This window comes from Venustampulla echinocandica (assembly GCF_003357145.1).
Source record: "Venustampulla echinocandica strain BP 5553 chromosome Unknown scaffold_3, whole genome shotgun sequence".
NCBI classification, from domain to species: domain Eukaryota; kingdom Fungi; phylum Ascomycota; class Leotiomycetes; order Helotiales; family Pleuroascaceae; genus Venustampulla; species Venustampulla echinocandica.
In genome coordinates this window covers 1,720,879-1,741,935 of record NW_022474208.1, presented here as the reverse complement: position 1 = coordinate 1,741,935, position 21,057 = coordinate 1,720,879, and the positions used below count along the sequence as shown (strand labels likewise).

Below are 21,057 nucleotides of genomic sequence, written 5' to 3'. Positions count from 1 at the left end.
ACTGAAAATGGGTGAACTCGGGATTAAATCTAACTTTGATGATAAATAACTTAGCATATTCTGGCCGTGGTCTAGCACAGCGGTTATCATGAAGTTCCAACACCGGTTATTAAGAAAGGTTGTTGCTATCCGCTAAGAATATATTGGGTTTCGGGAGTCACACGGGCTCCCGCTAAGCCAAAAGTGACACAGCCGCCATTGTGTCTCAGTCTCGGTGGAAAGAAGTTCCACGAAACCTTATTTAAACATAATCTATGCTGAGATTCAGATTTTTGGCCCATGCCTTATCCAACGCCCCATAACTCCAAAGGATACCGCTTTCTAGGTACCCAATACTCCACAGGTGCCCCCACCGACGAACGCCCGCAAGATTTTAACCAACACCAGCGCAGGTCACATATGTCACCGGTCCTCCTCAGGCATATCACCGCATATTTCCTTCAAAGAGCGTTAGTCTTATTTATTCAAAGCGTGTTTTCAGAAGCCATTGCAATTTACCTCTCTCCTCTTTGCGAAGTCGCTATAAAACTGAAGCCATAACTCGTTTGACCGACAAGTGTACTCGTCATCGCACTCTAACTTTTCCTCCTTCCACTCGCGCCAAGGTTTCTTACGAACCGGCCAATCTGAAAAGTGCAGATACTTCGCCTTTTTTAAACCCTTATCGGGGTTCCATTGCTCTTTGTCATTCCCCAGATAGTTAGCGGTTTCCACGCCCCTAAATGCCTGTGTCAGGAGATTATAAGGGCGGTGCGGGATGATCAAGGCGGTGTCTTTGTATATGTTGTTAACGATCTCCCTATCATATTGGCCCTTACCGGCTGAATTGATAGCTTGAGTTATGCGTTCAAATTCCGCTGTTGAAGGCTTGACTAGCATAAGTTGGGAACTGAGAGCACTGGCACGATTGCTCTGGTCAAGCCAATATGCTCGAGGCATGGCGACCGGACATGGAGGGAGGAGGAAAAGCTCGTCCATGGTTTGCAAGATGGTCGCGTCGGAGTCGAGGGATAGAACTCGATCATATTGCGTCTGATTGAATGCCAAGAGCTTCGTGTAGCTCTTGACCCATGTGTCTGTTCAACGGTTTAGCATGATCAAGTCAATTAGGCCTGTATGAGCTTACCGTCGGATGGATTATCACGGCGCTGAACTTGAATAGGATTCAATATGGCACCGTACAGAACTCTCGCCTTTTCCAACAATTCACCGTCTTTGGAATCCTCCCCAGGGCGGAAACTTGACGGATACATCAACAATCGGTCTGCCTTTGCCCCCAGTCAGTGGAGAGCCTCGAATATCATGACAGAGTTACAGAGGTACAACATAGTCGATATGGTCACTTACATTTTCACAAGGAATTCGCTCAAATCATTGATCTAAAGGTCCGCCGGGCGAAAAAGGACGGATACTCCAGATTAGGTGGCTTCTTAATTGCCGTTATGATATAATCTACATTGACGATGTGAAAATGGCCACTCCAAAGTTCCATTCCAGGAAATGTCAAGCCAGGACATGGAGCTACAATCGGTCGGTGAACGCATATTGACATCCGCAACGTACTGGAATCCCTTTTTCGTCTTTTTGATACCTATATGCAGCTTCCCAGCTTGGTTGACCTCAACGGGCCTAAGCACCCAGTCAAGCGGAACTGCCCCACACAGGCTCGGTGCTTGTCGCTATAGTGGAGAAGCATGCCGATAATAGGTCTGTGACAAGCGGTCTTGTCAACACACAGAGTAATTTCTACAACATCTCCCATAGAACAATAAGAGTAAAACTACGGTTCATTATATGATGTCTGAGGGCATGACGATATAGGAACAAGCGATTTTGGGTAAGGCTTTGGTTTTGGCGGTTTAGTGTGTTCAAAGCCTAGAAACTTGACTTCCTTTCCCCCTAATATTGAGTCCCATTCATTGAAGTATATTCGCGACGGACTCTTTGGCGGAGTGTGGATACGCTCGAATTGATATTCCGCTTTTGAGGATGGCGGCGGCAGGTAGCAGCCAAATAAAGTGGTTCGTTCTTGATTAGTAGTGAACTAGAAACATTCAAGTTAGCGATATAACTGGAGCATAGACTATCATTTTCCAACACTTAATCCAAGGGAGTCTAGACCAGTATGCCTAAATCCGTAGCGCCTACAAATCTCGGTCACATATTCGCCTTGGTCAATAGGCATATATATCCAAACCATTGACCAGCCAAAAAAGGAATCGACCCCCTTATAAAATGTGAGGTCCATATTGGGACCCAGCGCATGTATAGTAGCTGTGATCACTCCATTTGTAGCCACAGAGTATCCGCTTGTGCGTGCAGCGTTGCATTCGAAAAAGGACATCCGAAGGCCACTGGGTTCTTTCTGCGGGCGTTGGAGACTCGCGAGGTCAATAATTGTGGCAGTAGGTGCGGGAATTGGCCAGGAAATGCGGGCAGAAGGAGTGGCATTTTGCTCTTTATTGTTAAAGATATCTCTAAGTTTTAAACCCTGGCCTGATATTAGCTTTTACAGAAAATGCAATAGCCTTCCTTGAACTTACGTCAGTTCTTATCCCGACCTTTGAAAAGCCGCAAGGCTCGGAGAGCTTTCTCCACCATAGTCCTGGCGTGCTGAGGTCTGATCTGGACAATGCATTACTGGGCGAAGATAATTGCAGCTGCCTGATGCCCAGGTGGTCCTCTCCAATGTAAACGTTCAGAGTAGTGCCTATGGTTTGAGCGTGGAGCAGAAGCCTTTCTCCAGCCTTGACTTCTGACGGGGAAGAACTTCGAAGACTTCCAATATAGCGGATGTCGTCGATCATAACATAGCGAACGTACACATTATGAGAAAGGTCAACAATAGAATTGGTTGTACTATCCTGATCCGCTAGTTCTTGAGCGGTGATAACTGCACATTCCCGTACAAGAAATCCAGCTATTATTTGGCATAGTTCATCAGGAAGCCCTTTTGCCCAGGAAGCCTTAAGCCTCTCCGCTAGAATCCGTAGCGTGCGGTCCCATCGTCGATATTCTTCATTGGTAGGTGGTCGAAAGCTATATTTCGTGGTGGCAAGGAACTTTGACGATATTGTATAGAGTCTAAAATCGTGACACTTGCTATGATAACAAGGACTCTGACGACCCCGAAACCTGCAAGTATTGCGGCAACACATATGGAATTTGATTCCGAAGATATCGTCATCGTAGAAGGTAGTATTTCGGAAGAATAGAAACTCAGACGATACACGTTGGTCATCAACACCTGAAACATGTAAGTAGGCGTCAAAAGGTGATGTCAGATAGCGCACCTGCAACAACTACTTCGCCCTCCTCCAACTCAAATTGGCATAGTCTGCAGCGGGCTTGCGGAATACAATAATATGGAGCGTCGTCGTCTTCCATATCGAGCAGATTAAAATAATATGTAAAGTACCAGCGCGGACATGAGCGAACAATACGTAAGGATGATGCTGTGGGAACCCAGATCCGCGACATTAAGAATGGGAACTGAGACTACAGATATAAGGCAATATTTGATACATTCCTTGCAGCCACCTTTATAGCCTCAGGCTGCAACTATCAGCAAAGCTACCTTATCGGCCGGACTGAACCCCGGTCCGCCTTGCAGTAGATTACAAAGGTTAGAGAGCAATAAACAACTGTGTGGTTCAGCCCACTTCACGACCAGATGGTCATACAGCTATCAGTGCACAAATCATATCCCATACTTCGACCCAGCAAGCAATTCAGAATTAAATGGCCGGGTATCGCCATTATATAAATATGTCAATGGAGGCCAAGCACTACTCGAGTAGCGGAATTGGATCAACGATTCGATACCCCTGTGTCTGAGTTGATAGGAGAACAATATCGAAATTAGTGACTAGTCTAGCGTTCAAGGACTAGAAGGAATAATCATGGTTTTGTATATACTTAGCTATAACAGACTAAATAGTGGCCAAAATAATATTTAGCGGGATGCTGGACCAACTCCTTCTTTCCTTACCTAACATTGGAAACCAACACTCTGCCATTAAAAGTTGGCGATTCCCAACTTTCCCTAATAGTTTTCATTTTCGCTTTATAGGCTCAAACTCTCCTAGCAAGGCACCGAGAACGTACATAGCTATACAAGCCAAACGGATATTTTGCCCTGTTAGCCGCGGCCCGAGACACTGGCTCTTAGATATTCGATCCGAATGATCAAATATATGAAGCAAAGCCTCCTGTAAAGATGTGCCAGCTACGCAAGAATTGGCTGTTAGTAAGACTACATGCCAGACCTAAGAGAACTAGAAGAATGACAAATGGATCTGTGAAGATCAAAGGGAAAGCCCCATGGTGACGCTCGGATAGGAAGAAATTCTTCGCAGTATATGCTTTCGAAATTCCATAACGTATAACCGCCTGCGAAATAAACTCAATAGCTGACAGAGCTGTTTTTAGATATTAAATTAGAAATCAATCACTTGAGACCACCCGCTCACCAGTTCCACAGAGTGCCAACTTCTGCAGATCACCCCATACCTCCGCCGCGAAAGACTCCATGTTCGTTGGAAACTTGGAGTTCGTGTGGATGCCTACATTATTATCTAGTACCGTTTTGGTACTCGAAGAGTTTGGTATAAACTTAAATAGGCATGCAACCTAGAGAATGGTGATATGGGTAGAAGCAGGCTAGAAGAAAGACCCCGACTCATTTTTGCTGAGATAAAGGAGCTGGTGTACATATTCTCGATTTCAAAAACACATATCTCTCATCACCACTAACCGCAACACCGCACGTAAAACTTGCAATGACGAGGATTCCCGAACCTCTCATCTTCCAACTATTCACTTACTACAAATCCACCAGCCCTAATACATCGCACATTTTGCCACAACCACCCACCTAGTAATTCCCACTACTTGGAAGCCGTACCAACACCCACAAACAACCCACACACAATTACTAACAATTTCCTATACATCGACAACGACAGGGAAACTATACCCGATTACCAATACTCAAGGACAGGATCCCCTCTCTACATGACTCAATCGGCGTGTTCAGGATGCCATGCCGTTTGTGAGGTCATTTCAGACTTTACGAGGTAGAAGCTGGTTTGAGGAGCAGGGGTTCTAGGTACAACCTGGTTAGGGTTTGAGGTTGCGATGTGCAACAAAACGAGAAGTCTGAGAACAATAAAATTCAGTGTTTCAAACTAGGCAGCGATTTTTATGCCACGGAGAGAAAAGTTAACGATCTTGACACTCTGCATAATCACGAAAAAATATGTACTATTATATGAGTTGAATAGGTAGTAGTAGCCACTTATCTCGGCCTATTTCGCTAAACTACAGCAAAAGGGGGGTGGGCCCGGCCTTGCAAAATCTCATGTCTGCAAGCCGTGCAACATTTCGGAAAATAATTCATGAATCGTGATGGCCGCGCCAGAATTATTGAAAGCAAGCCAAAGCCATATAACGCCTGCCGGCACACGCCCAAATCTGTTATTCTCAACAGTCTGGCTGTAAATAAAGGCCAACGCGCTCGCCAAAGATATCATCAACACAAAATCAAGAATGAAAACACGACCAGCGTACACTCTTATAAATTATCCCTCGGGGATCCAAAACCGTGTCGCTCGAAGCACATTGCTTCTGTCATTCCCACCAAACTCCGTTGACGCCATCATAAGGCAGCACTGCAAAGCAAGGTGCCGGGTGATCGGGACCACTAAGAACAAAGAAAAGCCTATCGGCTAATCCATGTAAAAGTCTCCTTTGAGGATGCGCTCTTGGAAGGCGTCTGGCTGCTTTCTAGCCGGCTTTGGAGGGGTGCGAACAGGGGCAGGAATGGCCGACGGAGGGGTTGCCATGTCGCCTACACTCTTCTGGCGGTCATGAGACGATATCTGCTTTGCAGCAGCAGGGGGAGAGGTAGAGAAGTTGGGACGGTGGGATTGCGAGACGGAGCTCTCAGCTCGAGATCTAAGTTGCTCGGACCAGTTGAAGCCTCCACCTTCACCTGCACGAGCAGAAACGGAATAGTCAGATGGTGTTCTTGTTTTTGATTGCATGCTTGCCTGTGCTTGATTCTGGGGTTTGGGAGGAGGAATCGAACCTCCAGCCCCAGATCCCGGCCCCGACGGCGAGCGTCGGGGCGCAGAGGGGATTGTGGGAAGAGAAGAGGGTGCTCTACCATTTGTACCCGGACTGCCGTTTGGTTGTGCTCGCCTCATAGCTTGCGCACCGAATGACATTCGTCGGGGGAATGGGGTTGTAGGAGCACTTCTGGCGGGGCCCTCCTCATCATCAATAGCACTCTCATCGATGGACTCGGAACCCGCGGTCGAGACGCTGCCTCGCCGTGCGCCAAAGGGGAAGGGCGAGGCTTGTGTAGGCGAGGTTCCGGATAATCCGAGGGTGGTGATGGACATGCGGCGACGTTGGTCTTGTGCAGCAACGGTACCGGTGCTGATGGGATTGGGGAATGGCGCCGTTGGGCCGCCCGCAACACTGTTGGATCGGCCAAAGAGCGAGGTGAATGTCTGCGACGTGATCGAGCCACGGCGATTGCGGGGAGGGCCCTCGGTGGGGGAGTTGCTCCCGTTGTTGTTCGCCATGTGAGATATTCTGTCGGTGGGTGGTATGAGTATGAGTATGAGGTGGCGGGTGGTGGGTGGTGGGAGCAGCGGGCTGCAAGCGGAGTTTGCGGTTGTTTTGGGGGAACTTCTGTCAATGGTCTCTATCCTCGCGGCCTTCGACTCTTAAAGTTCGGGAAGAGGACTCGATAGCCTGATCTTTATGTCGTGATGTTTGCTGCTTCGTAATATTGCCCGAGTCTGCGGGGCGAGGAGATGGGGTGATACGGTCGTTGCGGGTAGATCGGGTCCCGATCACACGTCGTCTTCACAAGCCTGGCGCTGCGAAAGGTATCGAGGTAGAGGTAAATAGCGTGCGAAATCGGAGGGGTTGGTGTTGATCTGCGGCGGGTATTGAGCAATTGGAGGTGGCAGAGTGCGAAGAAAGGGGGGAGAATGTGGAATGGGGAATGTAGAGTGTGGAGTGTAGACTGGGAGAATGGATGGGAGGATATGGAATATGAAGGTCGATACGTTTATGTAGGTGGGAGAGAGGGGAAGGCGGGCCATTGGAGGACGCGAGGGCGTGAATACGTAGCACCAGAGGAATAAGGTTTGGATGTCTTGCGTACCTGAGGCCGCAACGCTAATATGGGTTTTTGGGGGGGGGGGTTGATTGACTCTCACAGCTTGGTCCAGGGAGACAAGAGGCAAGAGACAAGAGACAAGGCATTTGGGGACTTTCCTGGGTTGCTCTTGGGGGGTTGTCTTTGGGTTGCCCTTCCTTTTTTGGTGACCCAGAACAATAAAGAATATGGATGGCCAGTTCCTATTGGGCGTGTATCATGGACCATACTCCGTACGTTGTACTGCCGTTCCATGCTGCGTCATGGCCGCGGCCGGGCTCCTGACTCTCCTTGGCGAGGAGCGACGAGTTGTGTACGTAGTTGTAGCGAGTCCAGTGGGTGCGTGGCATCCGGGATTCGAGGGAGCGAAGAGGAGGCGCGGAAGGCGGAAGGCGGAGGACGGACGGCGGAGTGTGGGGTAGTAGCGAGCCAGTCAGGAGCCACAGGCGGGGTATTAGGGGCCATTTGGGGCCATTCGGGCGCTCCAGGGGGGTCAGTGCGGTGCAGATGGTTTCCCCCCCGCCCCGGCCAATCTACAAGTGCAAGCTCGAAGTCGATTCCCTATCCAGACAAAGCCACATCGAGCAACTCATCGACAATCTCCCACGGTACTACTACTACTACGTACTACGAATCGTAATTATATCCATATCCCCAGTATCTCCCATATCCCAAACACCCTCAAAAGGGAGCGAACCCTGCAGAAGACCACAACACCACCGTCATCACGCCATGTCATACATATCATATCATACCTTACCTGGTATGCTGCTTTAGGGTACTCGAGCAGCCCATTGTGATGTGCCGAGGTGTGAGAGAACAAATGAAACTGGCATCATATACTGCGGAATATCATACTCCACCCCCCTTGCTGGTTCGATTTTCGACGCGGGCTCCCGTCAGCAGCCAGCAACCAGCACAGCAAAAGCAAAAACCGTCGTTGGGCAACAGACAATGCAACGCCTGTCTAGACCAGAACTTGGTGGCGCCGTGTGGAGGATATTGGTAAGCCGGTACAGCGCTACACCACCACTACGAGCGACGAGTGCTTTGCTTATTGTCGACGTGCAATCCCGCAAGTTCCGCCATAAGTAGTAGGTTGGCCCATCGTCAGCATGATAGGCCATCATAGGCCGTTGATTAAACTGGTGCCACCGGCAAAATCCCCACCACGTATCCACGCAGTACACACGCAGGACGGAGGTGTTGAAGTGGCGTAGGAGCTACTCTGGACTACTCCGGACTACTATCGACTAATATCGACTAATATCGAACTACTCTGCTAGTGCTCGCCTAGCGGCCTGCAGCTCGACTGCACATGCATCTCATCTGCAATAATCTGCAATCTGCATCCTCAACCCCGCATTATTATTATTCGAAATAGTCAGCGCAAGTTCTGCTGCATGCCAAACCGAACAGTGTGGAGCATTGAGAAGGATTAGGGTTCACAAGGAGTCAAGGACGCCGCGCGCCTCTCCTATTTTCAGCAATTTACAGAGTAGATCTTGGGATCTTGAGTTTCAACTCCCTGGATCTCGAGCTCTGGCACCTTTGAAGCCCCTGGTTGGGCGAGCTCCAGAATGGGTCGCCACCTTTAACAAGCCTTTGAACGGACCAACCATTCGGCTTTTCCCCAGACGACCATGGACAGGCAAGCTCGTGCCAAGGTATTATCGCTGCTTGGCAATCGTCGCGTCCTTTCGAAGATCTCACCATACATTCAGCAGAGATTAGCATTATGGCTATTTATCTCTAACAGTCCCCTCGCTATTCCCAGGGAAGCTATTACTTCTCCAAGGAGCAGACTGGCGCTGACAAGCTGCCACCCCCGCTATTGCTTTGCAAAGCGCCATTGACGGAGTTAGGGGCAGAGGTTGAACTCTAATGATGGTACCAAAGGCCTTGGCTTGCGGAACCAAAGTTTCAGTCCCTTTCAAGAGATGTGCTGCGTAGCGCATCCAATCATTAGCCTCTCTTCGCCTTGTCTATCTTACCAAGTCCTGGGCTTGGGGAAACGCCTCTTTGTACGAAAGTCAGATAGCCGACCCTTATTGACTCATGGCGTCAGATGAATGCCATCTGAAAGAAGCCAATAGGTAATTCTGATCTCTCTTGGTTACCCGGGCCTATGGCACATCACGATTCAGGGTGGCTTCAGAGGATGATATAATATCGAGAGCCCACATTACGTGGTTGATAGGCCATCAATCCTCTTCCGCAAGATGGCGATGTCATCGGGTGTAGTCTTACAGCATCCACCAACGACAATCGCCTTCCACATCCCTCGCTCTCTCGTTCTCTTTACGATACTGAAGACTGCTTCCTCCCAAGGAACCTATTACCTATATTAGCAAAGATCCAAACTTTCCTTTGCTGTCCCCGCGGAAATTGAAACCCTACCTCACTCTCAACAGCAGCTTCAACCTTCTCCCATTCTTTTGTCGTCGTATTATACACCTCTCCCATTGTTCCATCCGGATAGACTACCAATGCTGGCCACTTCTCATTCTCGTTCCTAATGACCCCCTTCACGGCGTCTTCCATATCCAAAATCAACTTCTCGATTTTATCAACTCTGGTGCAATTAATCCCAATTCCCATTGGCACCGCCAGTTGTCTTTGCAGTTCACCATCATCATTATTGTCCTCATCCTCTCTTTCCATCCCCAACATCGCCTCCACGACCTGCCTCACATCACTCCCATCAGGAAGAGTAAATTCCTCTCCAGGAAAGACACAGCTAATCCAAAAGGGCTTCCTTTCGGATCCGTCTGCAACACAACTCATAGATTCTCTCACGGCCAAAATCTCCTTCCTCACAGGAAGCGTCTCGAAAGCCACCATATCAACATCATTCCAGCAGTCAATTTTATCCCCTTTCTCCCCAGAACTATCACTCTCGCTATCCTCCGCTCCCCGTAGAAACGGACAAAATGCACCCAAACGCTGTAAATGCCAGTCCCGCAACGCCCCTACACTCTGATGCGAACTATCATAGACACCACTGTACTCAGTACTAGGTATCATACACGCACCATACGGACCCAAGCTAAGTGCGACTTTTCCTTTCCCCTTTATATATGCCCTTCCTTCCAATCCCCCCGCACACTCAAAAGCATCCCTCGCCACCCCCACAGCGCCCCGCATCAACCTCCTAGCATCATCCTCCCCAATTCCCCGCTCAACCTCCTCGCTGCATGTATCCCTCTGCGACTTCGCGAATCCTTCAAAACTCGCCTGGTATGTTGCGCTGAGTAGGATTTCTGCGCCTGCACGCGCATAGCGCGAATGTGCGTCCCGAAGGATGTTCCTGTCGGCGGGAGATATAAGGAGGTTGGAGGACCAGAGCGGTGTGGAGGATGTGTAGTGGAGGTTGTAGTGGGAAGATAGGAGAGTCCCGAGAGCGCCGTCTAGGAGGTGGATTTGCATTGGTTGTGGTGGCATGTTTGAGGAGTTGATTCGTGAGGGTGCAGTAGTAAAATGCGAAATCATTTCAGGCCGAACACTAAATGGTTTAAAAATAGACCCATATTTTTAACACTAGCACTAGTTTAGCTAGCTGCATTTGTATCCCGGTTCAAACCCTCTGCACTGCTCAAGAGCTAAACGATTTAGAGTTATACCCTTAATTAGTAACAAATCTAGTAAGAATAGAGGCTAAAAGATAGGCAAACCTCCTATTAGCTATATATATTCTTTATACTTAGTAGTTTAACCTAGCCCTCAATCTTACTAGAATAAATTTCAAGTTAAGAGACATAAATACCTCGTAAAGACTAAAATAGTTATAGAGGTAGCACTAAACTATAGAGAATGTACGCTTATCATAAGACAACTAATTAATTTGTCCCTTAAACTTTCTCCTAAAATAAGCCTACTCCAAAGGATCTTATTTTATTGATCCAAAGTCCAATTTTCATACTCATATGTCCATGCTAGCCGCAGACACTGGTTCTTCTCAGAAAGTGGCAGTTTCCTCTAGACTCCCAGGATATGGTCTTCTAAAATAAAAGCACAACTAATTGCATTCTTACTGCACCTTGTGTCCCAGCGCCTGGGTACGTAAGAAGCTTTGATACTAGTTCAGCATCAACCACTAGTCGCAAGTTGCAACCGTCTCCGTCCAGGATTGTCTTAGTAATGAAACATTTCTAGGGACAAGAACTGCTGACAATGCCCATTTGCTCAGGTCTCAAACTTGAAGATCAACTGCTGCAACGAGATTCAATTTGTACCATACTGTTGATATAGAGGTTCAACTCTAGCTGTGAACTAAACAGAACATCGACGCAACTAAGCTTCTACTCAGCCTCCGCTGACATCTTTGGCAGCTCATTAAAGCCAGCTGTCAAGAACAACCCCTCGAGGACCACGTCCTTTGAGCCTTGAGCTCCTCTACATCCCAATTTGCCCAGGCACAGCGTCCCTTCAGGAACGCAGCTTCAGGGCTAGCCATCCAGAGGAGGAAGTGAGCCGGAAGTTGAACTAGAAGCATTAAACCCAGTTAGCATCTCATGGAATACCTCAGAGTATATAGCTTATTGTAATTAGCATTTAAAAGTGTTGGGTGTTTTTACCCTTATCCATTGGCAGATTTTCAGCCGTAGCACCTGACCTATTAAAGGTATTCGTCTCAATCACACCGGGATGGATCGTCGCGATAAAAATATTAGGGTTCTCTGCTGCTAGGAACTCGTAGACCTTGGCCTGCGCAAGCTTTGACGAGACGTAGGATGAAAGTCCGGTTAGGTACGAGACCGGCAAGAGCGAAGTGTCCGAGATCACACCAAGGATAGCGGCTTGGGATGGATCAGCCGTTGGCAGGAATGCTCTGGCCGCTAGAAAGGTCCCATGGACATTGGTCTATAAAAGAGGGGGGTTAATACACGGTTTCTCATAGAGTAGGAGAACTCCTTCGACGGATCATGAAGAGCAGGAATGATAGTATCATGAAGAGTAGGAATGATAATATCATAATACGCACCTCAAAGCCTTTCCACCACTCCACTTCTTCCGATGAGGAAACCGTCGATGGGGTAGGACAGTAGCCCGAAGACAGCACGAGTACATGCCACTTACCCACTGCGGCAGCAGCGCTCTGCAATGTATCCGCTTTGGTCAGATCCCCGATATGCACTGAGCATGACGCTTTGCCGGCCGACAAAATGGACGCCGCCGTCTCCTGGAGCGTGGCATCGGTACGGCCGAAGAGTGCTACATGAGCAGCCCCAGCAGTCGCAAAAGCCAAGGCCGTTTCTCGTCCAATACCGCTTCCCTTCAAGGCCCGTCTTGTTAGCAATCGGTCGTGACTGTGAACTCGATCTCTAGCTGATACTATATATTATTCGGGATACGCTCTCTTGTTAATATGTGCTGGCTCTGACTTTAGCTCAACCCTAACCTCACAGCGGAAGGCGACAAAGCGAAAAGACAAAAGTGGGAACGGGGAGAGGTGCCAAGGGAAAAGAGGCGAGATGATTTGGAAGTTGGAATTTACATACTCCTCCGACGATGATGACCGTCTTGCCAGCCACGCTCAACTCCGGACGCAACGGCGAAATACTCTCATAAGTATCGTTGTGCCATATAGCAGTAGGGCAGGGGAACGGTGGCTGCATCTTATAGGATTTGGTGTTGTGTCTGATTTTCGAAATTGTGGGAAAGATGGACAATGAGGTTGTTCAGAGAAAAGAGTCAAACGTCGGCCTGGAGTTTATAAGTCTTGCTTCTTGGTTCTGGATGTCCAAACGATTAAAGAGAAACCGTTGAAATTGTTTCGTTTCGGCGATGGCGAAAACTAGGAGTTTCAGTGTACGCCACATATAGCAAAAATGGCTGACTTTCACAGGTATATAACACGAACTTCTCGTCCACCTCTATTACTATAATTAATCAACTCTTTCTACTTGTTTTCAGTGCCTCCAAAACACTGACAGAAATCCCTGGCGGGCAGGGGTATATATGTCCGAATAACATATCACGGGAAACGTGTAGGTCCAATGCTCTAGGCTGGCTATTGTAATGCCGCTGCTATTGCAACATTAATTGCTGCTATTCTCGTAAAGTGCGGTATTATAGGCTCACTCATAAGCTCAGTTGCAGGCCCAATTGCAAGTAGGCTCACTTGCAATTTGCAAGGCTCAGTTCCCCAGTTCAGTTAGGTGGCTTAGTAGTAAGCACAATTGCAGGATCAATGCAGGCAAGCCCAATTGCTTACTGTTATTGTGTGTTAGTGTTAGAATATGGGAGTTCCCGGATGTGGAAGCTCAGGCCTCCTGCTAAGCCACTGAATAATCATGATTTAATGCAAAGATCAAAATACATGATCCTCCTGTTTCAATTAGTCTGAGCACCTGGTTTGCTACTAATTAGTACTAGTATCAGATGAATAGGTCAGTTAGGCAAGACTTGGAAATCACGGATAACGGTATATTCTATTCATTTGGCACATTTGACTTATTATATTATTTGCCTATTATAGGAGGCTTGTCACCCTATATTATTAGGCTCCGTAATCAATACAATCACTTCATTCCATGACCTATTCTGGCCAATCAACTGCCTGTATTACATATACCAATTTGGGTCCCAATTATCAACAGCTAGCTAGTATAACTGCCTACAGGTGTGAGGGTGATTGATTTAGCGCCGTTGGACTATGAGTCCAGGTTATCTCGGACGTGTTAAACGCACTGCAGTGGTGTTTCCCAAGCATCTTGACCCTTTGTTGACTGTGTTAGAGTTACATATGCAATAAGCGTTCTATTGTGTTGCTGGGTTACTCGTATTTGACAACCAATAATAGTTAACACGGGTGTCAAACACCCTCCGACAGAACGGCCTATAAGTATAGTATTAATTCAGACACATGCATAACACAGAATAATTAAGTATATACGGTAGATTAGAAGAAACTATGCCTTTGGCTTACATGATCCCCTTCTTATAAGGAGTTGAGTTGATTATGCTAGATCAACATCACCTCTCGCTAATAAAGACACTGGGTTTTAAAATTGGCCAAAATTGAGGATATAATATTCTGCCTAAACTTGCATCAAGCTTAAAGGACGAAGGCACGGAACGATCACTAAGCACTTGATTGCGTTTCCGGTTGTATAATTGGTTGCATTTCTCAACATTGTTGTCAGCAGTGGCTCCAAAAACACCTACCGTGGACTCAGTATCAGTAGTAGGGTGTCAAATAACCATCATCACTGCCCATCGGGGCTATATTACAACCTTTGAGGAAGGGACTGTTCTTTCTACGTATGAATTGGGATTTATCGAGAGTGACTTTGTCACTTTCGCAGTTCCCAACACTCATTCGGCATTTTCAGCACTTTTGCCTCATCGATGCTGGTCGAAGATGAGTTTTCAACCGCTCCGTCCGCGACGCAGATTCTACAACGCCTGCCTTGGGTTCTGGCTTTCAACATCGGGAACCTCCTAGTTTTTGGCCTTGCCAACAAGCGTGCTCCTCACTCGGTGATCGAAAACCGTATCAACAAGTTCTATTTTGCCCATGTGAGGTGATGTGATTTGGAGAACGGAAGAGGCGGCATTTTTGGCTGCTTTTGGCAGAGAAGGACAAAGTGCTAAGTCCTACCTGCTCATTTGGGAGGAGGGTGTGTACAAGTTTAGTGAATCCTTGACGAACTAGGCCGAGACTGCGATGGGGGAGATCTTCAAGCCCTAAGGGTAAAGTGCTCGAAATGCGTACCTCTCATGCCGTGAAGAAGCTTTTGGAGGTTTGGTTTTGATTTACATGCTGTGAAGGGCAAAGCGTCTCCAAAGATGAGCAAACGGCCATGTAATAATTTACAACTTTACAGTATTTGTGCCTAAAACTAAGTCCTAAACACGCTCCAGGGTTGAAATACTTCGATGCCCCTTGACTCAAACCTGTCAAGCTTTCGAATCGAATTGCACTTTCGTTGCCATCTTCTCCGTCCCGCCAAATTCTCCATGCCACGTTGTTCAGTATCATGTAGCGTAGTTTCTTGCATATTGCAGCAACCTGGTGCTCAAAGCCGTCCTCTGCTGGCTGGCCGTGTACATTAGTGAATGATGGGGTATTCAAGAACAACTGTTCCAGGGCTGTCAATTTCTGAACCCACTGGAAAAAGCCTAGTTGATCTCTTGGTGTGGAGATCTGATATTGATAGCAAGAGCCTGAACACCTCGTATTTTCACAAGCTGGAAGTCGTCCGTTTGAGAAGTTACCATGCTCATCTTCGATTTAGATGATGTATGAGCGCCTTCCAATTTTGACACAACATCATTCAAGTCATATTCAGTTGACCATTCTGTCCTGAATTGCCGTATATATCCCGGTTCGAGTGCATCCACCCACCGTTTAACTCTTTTGGTGACATCATGAACGCCAAAAGTGCTCAGATTAGGGCATTGATTGGGTGTGAACAGACTCCATGCAATGTTGTCTTCTTCTTGAAAGTATATTGCAACATCATGGCCTTGGTTAGAGATATACGCGTCCTCCAAGCTTTCGAGGTCGACCAAGCTAGCAAGATAGCTCCCTGGCTGCCACACGATGAGGCTGAGGCCAAACACTAACTTCTGCAATCGGAGAGGTCTGCCACCTGCAGCTACGTATTCATCGCATAATGCCTTTGAGAACAATAGATACTCCATGTTCTTGGCTACTGTCCCTTCGAAGTTGAGCCGTTCCACAGTATCAGCGCTGATTGACAGGCCTAGTGTTCTCAAAGTTGGTGACTTGAGCAAAACTTCTACGAGATCCTTCCTGACACGGTTGAGATCACCGTAGATTCCGTAGACTTCGAGTTCAGCCAGGTTGGAGAAGAGCGAGAGATCCTGCGTGGCAAACAATGCTTGCCTTTCATGAAACCCATCATTAAAGTCAAAATTGTCTATCAGCCCTAGCTTTTCCTCGATATGCTCTTCGTTGTGAATGATCAACGATCGAATATTTGGACATTTTTGGTGTAGAGTTGATATGGTAGTTGTGTACAGTGTCACGTCTTCCCAGCTATATTCTCCAAAACGTTAGTAACAGCACGCACTATATTTGTTGACACAAACACGTACGAGAAATAAGTCAATCCCGGCATGCTCGCCAGAAGGGCCTGTACACCCTTATTGTAAAGTTCGCTCAACTCACCCTCTGTATAACCAGTATCCTTGCGTGAGTGCCGCGGAATGGCCAGATCAAATGTTTTGGTATACTTCAGCGAACTGTTGTCCAGAAGCATCTGGAGGTTTTCAACCAAAAACTGGGCGTTAGTTGCTCGGATCCACACTTCTGTGTACAAGAAAGGAGTGAATGAAGAATTGCAACTCTTGCTCGTGCAACAGTTCTCGGTTTAACACAATTCTACCAACGCAAGAAAGCAGCTCGGGGGTGCTAGCAAACTGTTTAGTAGGAGAAGGCATCACAGGACAGACTCTAGCAGCGAAGATGAATGCGGACGCAAAGGTGTGTGTGCAGATGTCGTTGAAGTTTCCCTCCTCTTGATGGACGTCGTCATGCAGCGTCGGTGAATTTAGCGAAGGGGGCAATGTATCAGTAACGATTCATTGGCTGCCTTATAGACTGGGTAAAATACCCAAGTCCAGGGGAGGATCTGGCCCTGATTTCTGCCATCTTGGCACTGCAAATCGCGTCAAACCTTGCCGACTGTTGAACGAAATGCATTAACCTTGCTCACACAACATGCCCTTTGAGTCATGGGGCACATTTTCCCACCTAAAAAGCATATTAAAAATACCTCTTCTTCAGTTGTGACTCAGCGGCCGTATGATATAGTTGAATCGAGAGAAATATTTTGGGAAGTATTTCCGTGAAGTGAGCCAGGCAGTCTACCCACCCGCCGAAAATCTGGTTGCGGTGAAGCACCATGAAAGGCCGTGATACTTTCTGACCTTACACGTCGTCGTCACATTTATAGTAATAAATATTTACTATTAATAATTTAAGGAGCAATTAATCTACCCTATTAATATAATAATAGCATTCTTTTTATGTAAGTTATCTTTATAACTACTTAAAATATATTTAATAACACGGTTTATGAAACAATTCTAGTGGAAAAAATAAACTGTTACTAATAAACAGATAGTTTACAGTAGTACAATCGTTATGAACTTGTTCAAGCATGGGTAGCTAAATGTCTTTACACCAGAGTTTTTAAGTTCTTAGCAAAAAGGTCCTCTAGGGGGTAGATCCTATACGCCTGCCTTCATTAGTGGATGGACTTTTCGTGTAGGAATCGACGCATAGGTCAAGCGTAATGAACAGTAAGATGTCTCTAATTCGTTGACCATGCTCCCTCCAATAGTTGGGAACATATCCCACGTCATTCTCCAACAACTGGGAAAATTGCCCTTGCTGTTCTCCAGGAATCAGGAACACAGCCCTTGCCCTCTCCAACAATTGGGAAAATAGCTAGCCAGCGCCGGTTCTAACAATTAGAAAAGCAAGAGAATATTTTCTGCATGCAGTAAGCATCCCCGAAAATATATTCACTCGCTCGATCCGTTGCTATTCCTAGAAATACCCCTGCTCAATGGTTTGGTGTTGGTGGTGGTAGACCTGCAGACCGTTCGCATATTGCGGGTTCGGCTTTTTAGTAACCCCAGCTGTTGGAAACCGGGCCACTTTCTGCAGTCATGCGGTCATATCACATCTGCGCTATTAGGGGCGAGATTGGAGATATTACGAAGCCCATGCCTAAACAAATCTGCAATAACAAGTGAAAGAATTCTAGATTTCTCCATCAGTGGAAGGTGATTTGATCTCGAGCTTATTTCTAGAACTGACCAATGGGAATCTTTTTTTTCTCTAGTGAACCAAACTATCGGGTCCCGATTCCTTCATGCAACAAACACTTCCTTCGGCGCGGGATCCACTCAGCAGGAACGTACCAATGACTATTATTCAGACCACGGGGAGCAGAGCGGCGATGCGAAACAACAGCAGTTCTACGAATCACTTGCCTTTCTATTAAGCTGCTTTTGTGCCCGAAACGAAAGAGTCTTGTTGGATCCGCAGGTTCCGAAGATGGAGAAGTGATTAAGGGATTGGATCCCGGTAAATTAATAGGGGAAGTAGCCCCTAACTATATACAGGGGCAGACCTAGCCGAGCTTCAAAATATGAGGCCCCCCCCCCCTTTTCTTTTTAGGGTTGTCCTACTTCGTAAGCGAGAACTAATGCAACGCCAGAACGGAGGGCGATGAACAGCTACACTAATTTACAGCGCCATAGCCCCTAAATTTAGCATTAAGATCACTATCGAGACAAAGGTAATCAACACGCGGAGCAAAGTAGCAACCTAGTTGACTAGCTCTTCTTCCGCCATGCACAACCAGACCTGTACTCGCCAACCATCTACATCGATCTCGAAGGCGTAGACCTTTGTCGCGAGGGCTCCCTTTCCATCGTCACCCTTCTAATCGATGCGGGAATCCCGGCTAGATGGGTCTATCTCATTGATGTGCATATTATGGGTGCACAGGCGTTCAATACTTTAGGCGTCAAACAGAAGACGCTAAAGGATACCCTTCAGGACGAGAAGATCCCAAAGGTCTTCTTCGACGTTCGCAACGATTCAGATGCCTTATTTGCACATTTCGGCGTGGCATTGCGGAGAGTGGAGGATGTCCAGCTTATGGAGAGTGCCACGAGGAAAACTACGGCATCGAGGAAGTTCTTGAGCGGCTTGGCCAAATGTGTTGAGAAGAATGCGCCAAACATGTTGCTCAGTGGTAGCAACCTAGCGAGTTGGAAGCAGGTGAAAGAGAAAGGAGAGAGATTGTTCAAAGCTGAACATGGCGGCTCGTATGAGGTTTTCAACCAGCGCCCGATCCCCGAGGATATTATTTCTTACTGTGTTTGTGATGTTCAGTACCTCCCTGAGTTGTGGGATAGGTTTTGGAAAATGCAGACCTATCGGTGGCGGGACCTAGTCAACGAAGTCCATAAAGCGCGTCTGGCCATTGACCTTGTTGCTATTAGATCATGCTATAAACGAGCACAGGCCCCAAGTATTATATGAATTATAGTTTTTATGCGGTGAATTGTTTACTTTTATATACTTTTGTCTTTCTAGTATTCTAAGGTAGTATGATTCAGATGCCGATTTTAGGAATTAAAGTGTTTTGAAGATTAGTAAAGGAAACGATTACAGTAGTCAAGAGTCATGTATTGTAATAAAATGGCCATGGGACTCTTTAAGAGGTTGCTTGAGTTGGTTTACAATAGTCAATAGTGTGCTTAAGAAAGTGTCAATGTTGGATATAACAGTTGGGAGATAAAGGCTTTGACCAATAGTTCGTTCGTTCAATGGCTAGTATACGACATATATAGACAATTAAGGCACCGATTGATAGCCAGTTACCTTGTCTGCTCGTGCCATACACTGGCCGAGCACTTTCCAGAACTTGTCCATATCCATACTCCTTGGGACTATTGAACCTTGTCCGGTCGATGGCACAATCACTGTCCTCCCAATTTGCTCGCCTTCTAGAACAACGTCGATGTTCCACTTTTCTTGGCCATTATCCAAGATATCAATATTGAGCGTAGAGTCAGCATGACTGAACAGCAAAGCCGCAACAGCGAGCGCATCATGCAGTGGCGGGCCAGTTTTAATTTCGGTGTCATTTGCGTAAGAACTTCCATAAAACATGATAAGCTCGTGGAACATCATTCGTAGGCGTGTTGCACCGTGCTCTCCGTTTAGTAACTTCTGTCGTACTTCGGCCACGGCGCATGCTTGATGCGTCAGATCCAGCGGGATAAGAACAGTCTTGGGACGGAGCATCGGATTCTGGAATACACCCCGTGCAGACTCTGGGTCGCACCAGATGTTAAACTCAGCATATGGAGTGACGCCACCTTGAGGAAGGGTTGTGCCGCCATTCTCAACGGCACTGGGACCTAGTGACACTTGGGCGAAGTTATTTCCGATGGCCCCTCCCATGACACTGAGTCCTTTAATATGCGTTGCTACCTCAGGGTACGTGGCGAATAGAAGTGCAACATTTGTTAATGGCCCAATGGCTACAAGCCACGCTGTTTTCTCCTGGGTTGCCATCAGTACCTTCCGCATCTCTTCGATCGCATTATATCGTCCGAAGACAGAGCGTGCTGACTTAGGCAGTAGCTCTGTACCTTCTAATCCACTGGCACCTAGGAAGGCAAATTATATTCAGTATTAATACTTTAATCACCTAGCCAACATGCTACACATACCATGGAAAGCTTCTGCTGTGGCGGACGGTCGGCAGAACGGCTGTGAAGCACCGGGGATGACAGGAATATTCGATTTCCCAATGGCCTCTAACACATTCAAAGCATTGTAGGTTGTGTTTACCAATGAGCTATTTCCGTGCACGGTGCTGACGCCCAGAAGCTCCATAGATGGATGATAAGCAGCGAGGAGTATGGCAAAGGCATCCTGGTATACTCGATGAGGATAATGGTTTCCACGGGGAGATATTAACTCACGTCATGACCTGTTGGTCTATCAGCATCAACCATGCAGAGTTAAATTGAAATCATTTTCATACCTGGATCACAATCTATCCACAGCGGGATCTTGTCAGATGAAGGTGTCATATTTCCCATATTTACAATAGCCTGAATGTATACTTGTGGTTTTCGACAGGATTCAGTAGCAATATATATAGCGGTGATAATTTCATTTGATGGTGCGCGGCTTTTTATGTGCTGGTGATGAAATACTTTTCCCTCCCATTCATGTACATTTTTAGACGCAACTGCAATGCCTGACCGCCGTTCCATTCAGGGTTATCGCCAAACTGTGTAGTGGGAACTCTACCGAATGAAAAGATTCTCGGACTGATCGCCGAATTACCGCGATAAAGTTGGGTCAG

General features: G+C 47.0%; 7 protein-coding genes across 7 annotated transcripts; 1 reads left to right on the top strand and 6 right to left on the bottom strand.

Annotated features, from left to right (window-relative positions):
- Positions 1-402: 402 nt before the first annotated feature.
- Positions 403-3,387, bottom strand: BP5553_06165 (uncharacterized protein; the record flags this gene model as incomplete). The annotated part of the gene is made up of 7 exons (XM_032014788.1): positions 403-438; positions 499-1,076; positions 1,127-1,264; positions 1,942-2,044; positions 2,099-2,491; positions 2,544-3,247; positions 3,294-3,387. The coding sequence occupies 7 exons, from the start codon at positions 3,385-3,387 to the stop codon at positions 403-405; spliced, it is 2,046 nt and encodes a 681-aa protein (XP_031869469.1).
- A 2,342-nt stretch (positions 3,388-5,729) lies between these two features.
- BP5553_06164 (Uncharacterized protein) lies at positions 5,730-6,593 on the bottom strand (the record flags this gene model as incomplete). Its single annotated transcript, XM_032014787.1, has 1 exon — positions 5,730-6,593. One exon carries the CDS (start codon positions 6,591-6,593, stop codon positions 5,730-5,732), a length of 864 nt encoding a protein of 287 aa, XP_031869468.1.
- A 2,769-nt stretch (positions 6,594-9,362) lies between these two features.
- BP5553_06163 (uncharacterized protein) lies at positions 9,363-10,621 on the bottom strand (the record flags this gene model as incomplete). The annotated part of the gene is made up of 2 exons (XM_032014786.1): positions 9,363-9,512; positions 9,578-10,621. The coding sequence occupies 2 exons, from the start codon at positions 10,619-10,621 to the stop codon at positions 9,363-9,365; spliced, it is 1,194 nt and encodes a 397-aa protein (XP_031869467.1).
- Positions 10,622-11,731: 1,110 nt separating this feature from the next.
- BP5553_06162 (putative short chain dehydrogenase protein) lies at positions 11,732-12,795 on the bottom strand (the record flags this gene model as incomplete). The annotated part of the gene is made up of 3 exons (XM_032014785.1): positions 11,732-12,040; positions 12,162-12,452; positions 12,679-12,795. The coding sequence occupies 3 exons, from the start codon at positions 12,793-12,795 to the stop codon at positions 11,732-11,734; spliced, it is 717 nt and encodes a 238-aa protein (XP_031869466.1).
- Positions 12,796-15,304: 2,509 nt separating this feature from the next.
- On the bottom strand, positions 15,305-16,410 carry BP5553_06161 (uncharacterized protein; the record flags this gene model as incomplete). Its single annotated transcript, XM_032014784.1, has 2 exons — positions 15,305-16,187; positions 16,247-16,410. 2 exons carry the CDS (start codon positions 16,408-16,410, stop codon positions 15,305-15,307), a joined length of 1,047 nt encoding a protein of 348 aa, XP_031869465.1.
- Positions 16,411-18,662: 2,252 nt separating this feature from the next.
- BP5553_06160 (uncharacterized protein) lies at positions 18,663-19,214 on the top strand (the record flags this gene model as incomplete). The annotated part of the gene is made up of 1 exon (XM_032014783.1): positions 18,663-19,214. One exon carries the CDS (start codon positions 18,663-18,665, stop codon positions 19,212-19,214), a length of 552 nt encoding a protein of 183 aa, XP_031869464.1.
- Positions 19,215-19,529: 315 nt separating this feature from the next.
- Positions 19,530-20,788, bottom strand: BP5553_06159 (Uncharacterized protein; the record flags this gene model as incomplete). Its single annotated transcript, XM_032014782.1, has 4 exons — positions 19,530-20,350; positions 20,414-20,618; positions 20,669-20,676; positions 20,731-20,788. The coding sequence occupies 4 exons, from the start codon at positions 20,786-20,788 to the stop codon at positions 19,530-19,532; spliced, it is 1,092 nt and encodes a 363-aa protein (XP_031869463.1).
- Between the last annotated feature and the right edge of the window lie 269 nt (positions 20,789-21,057).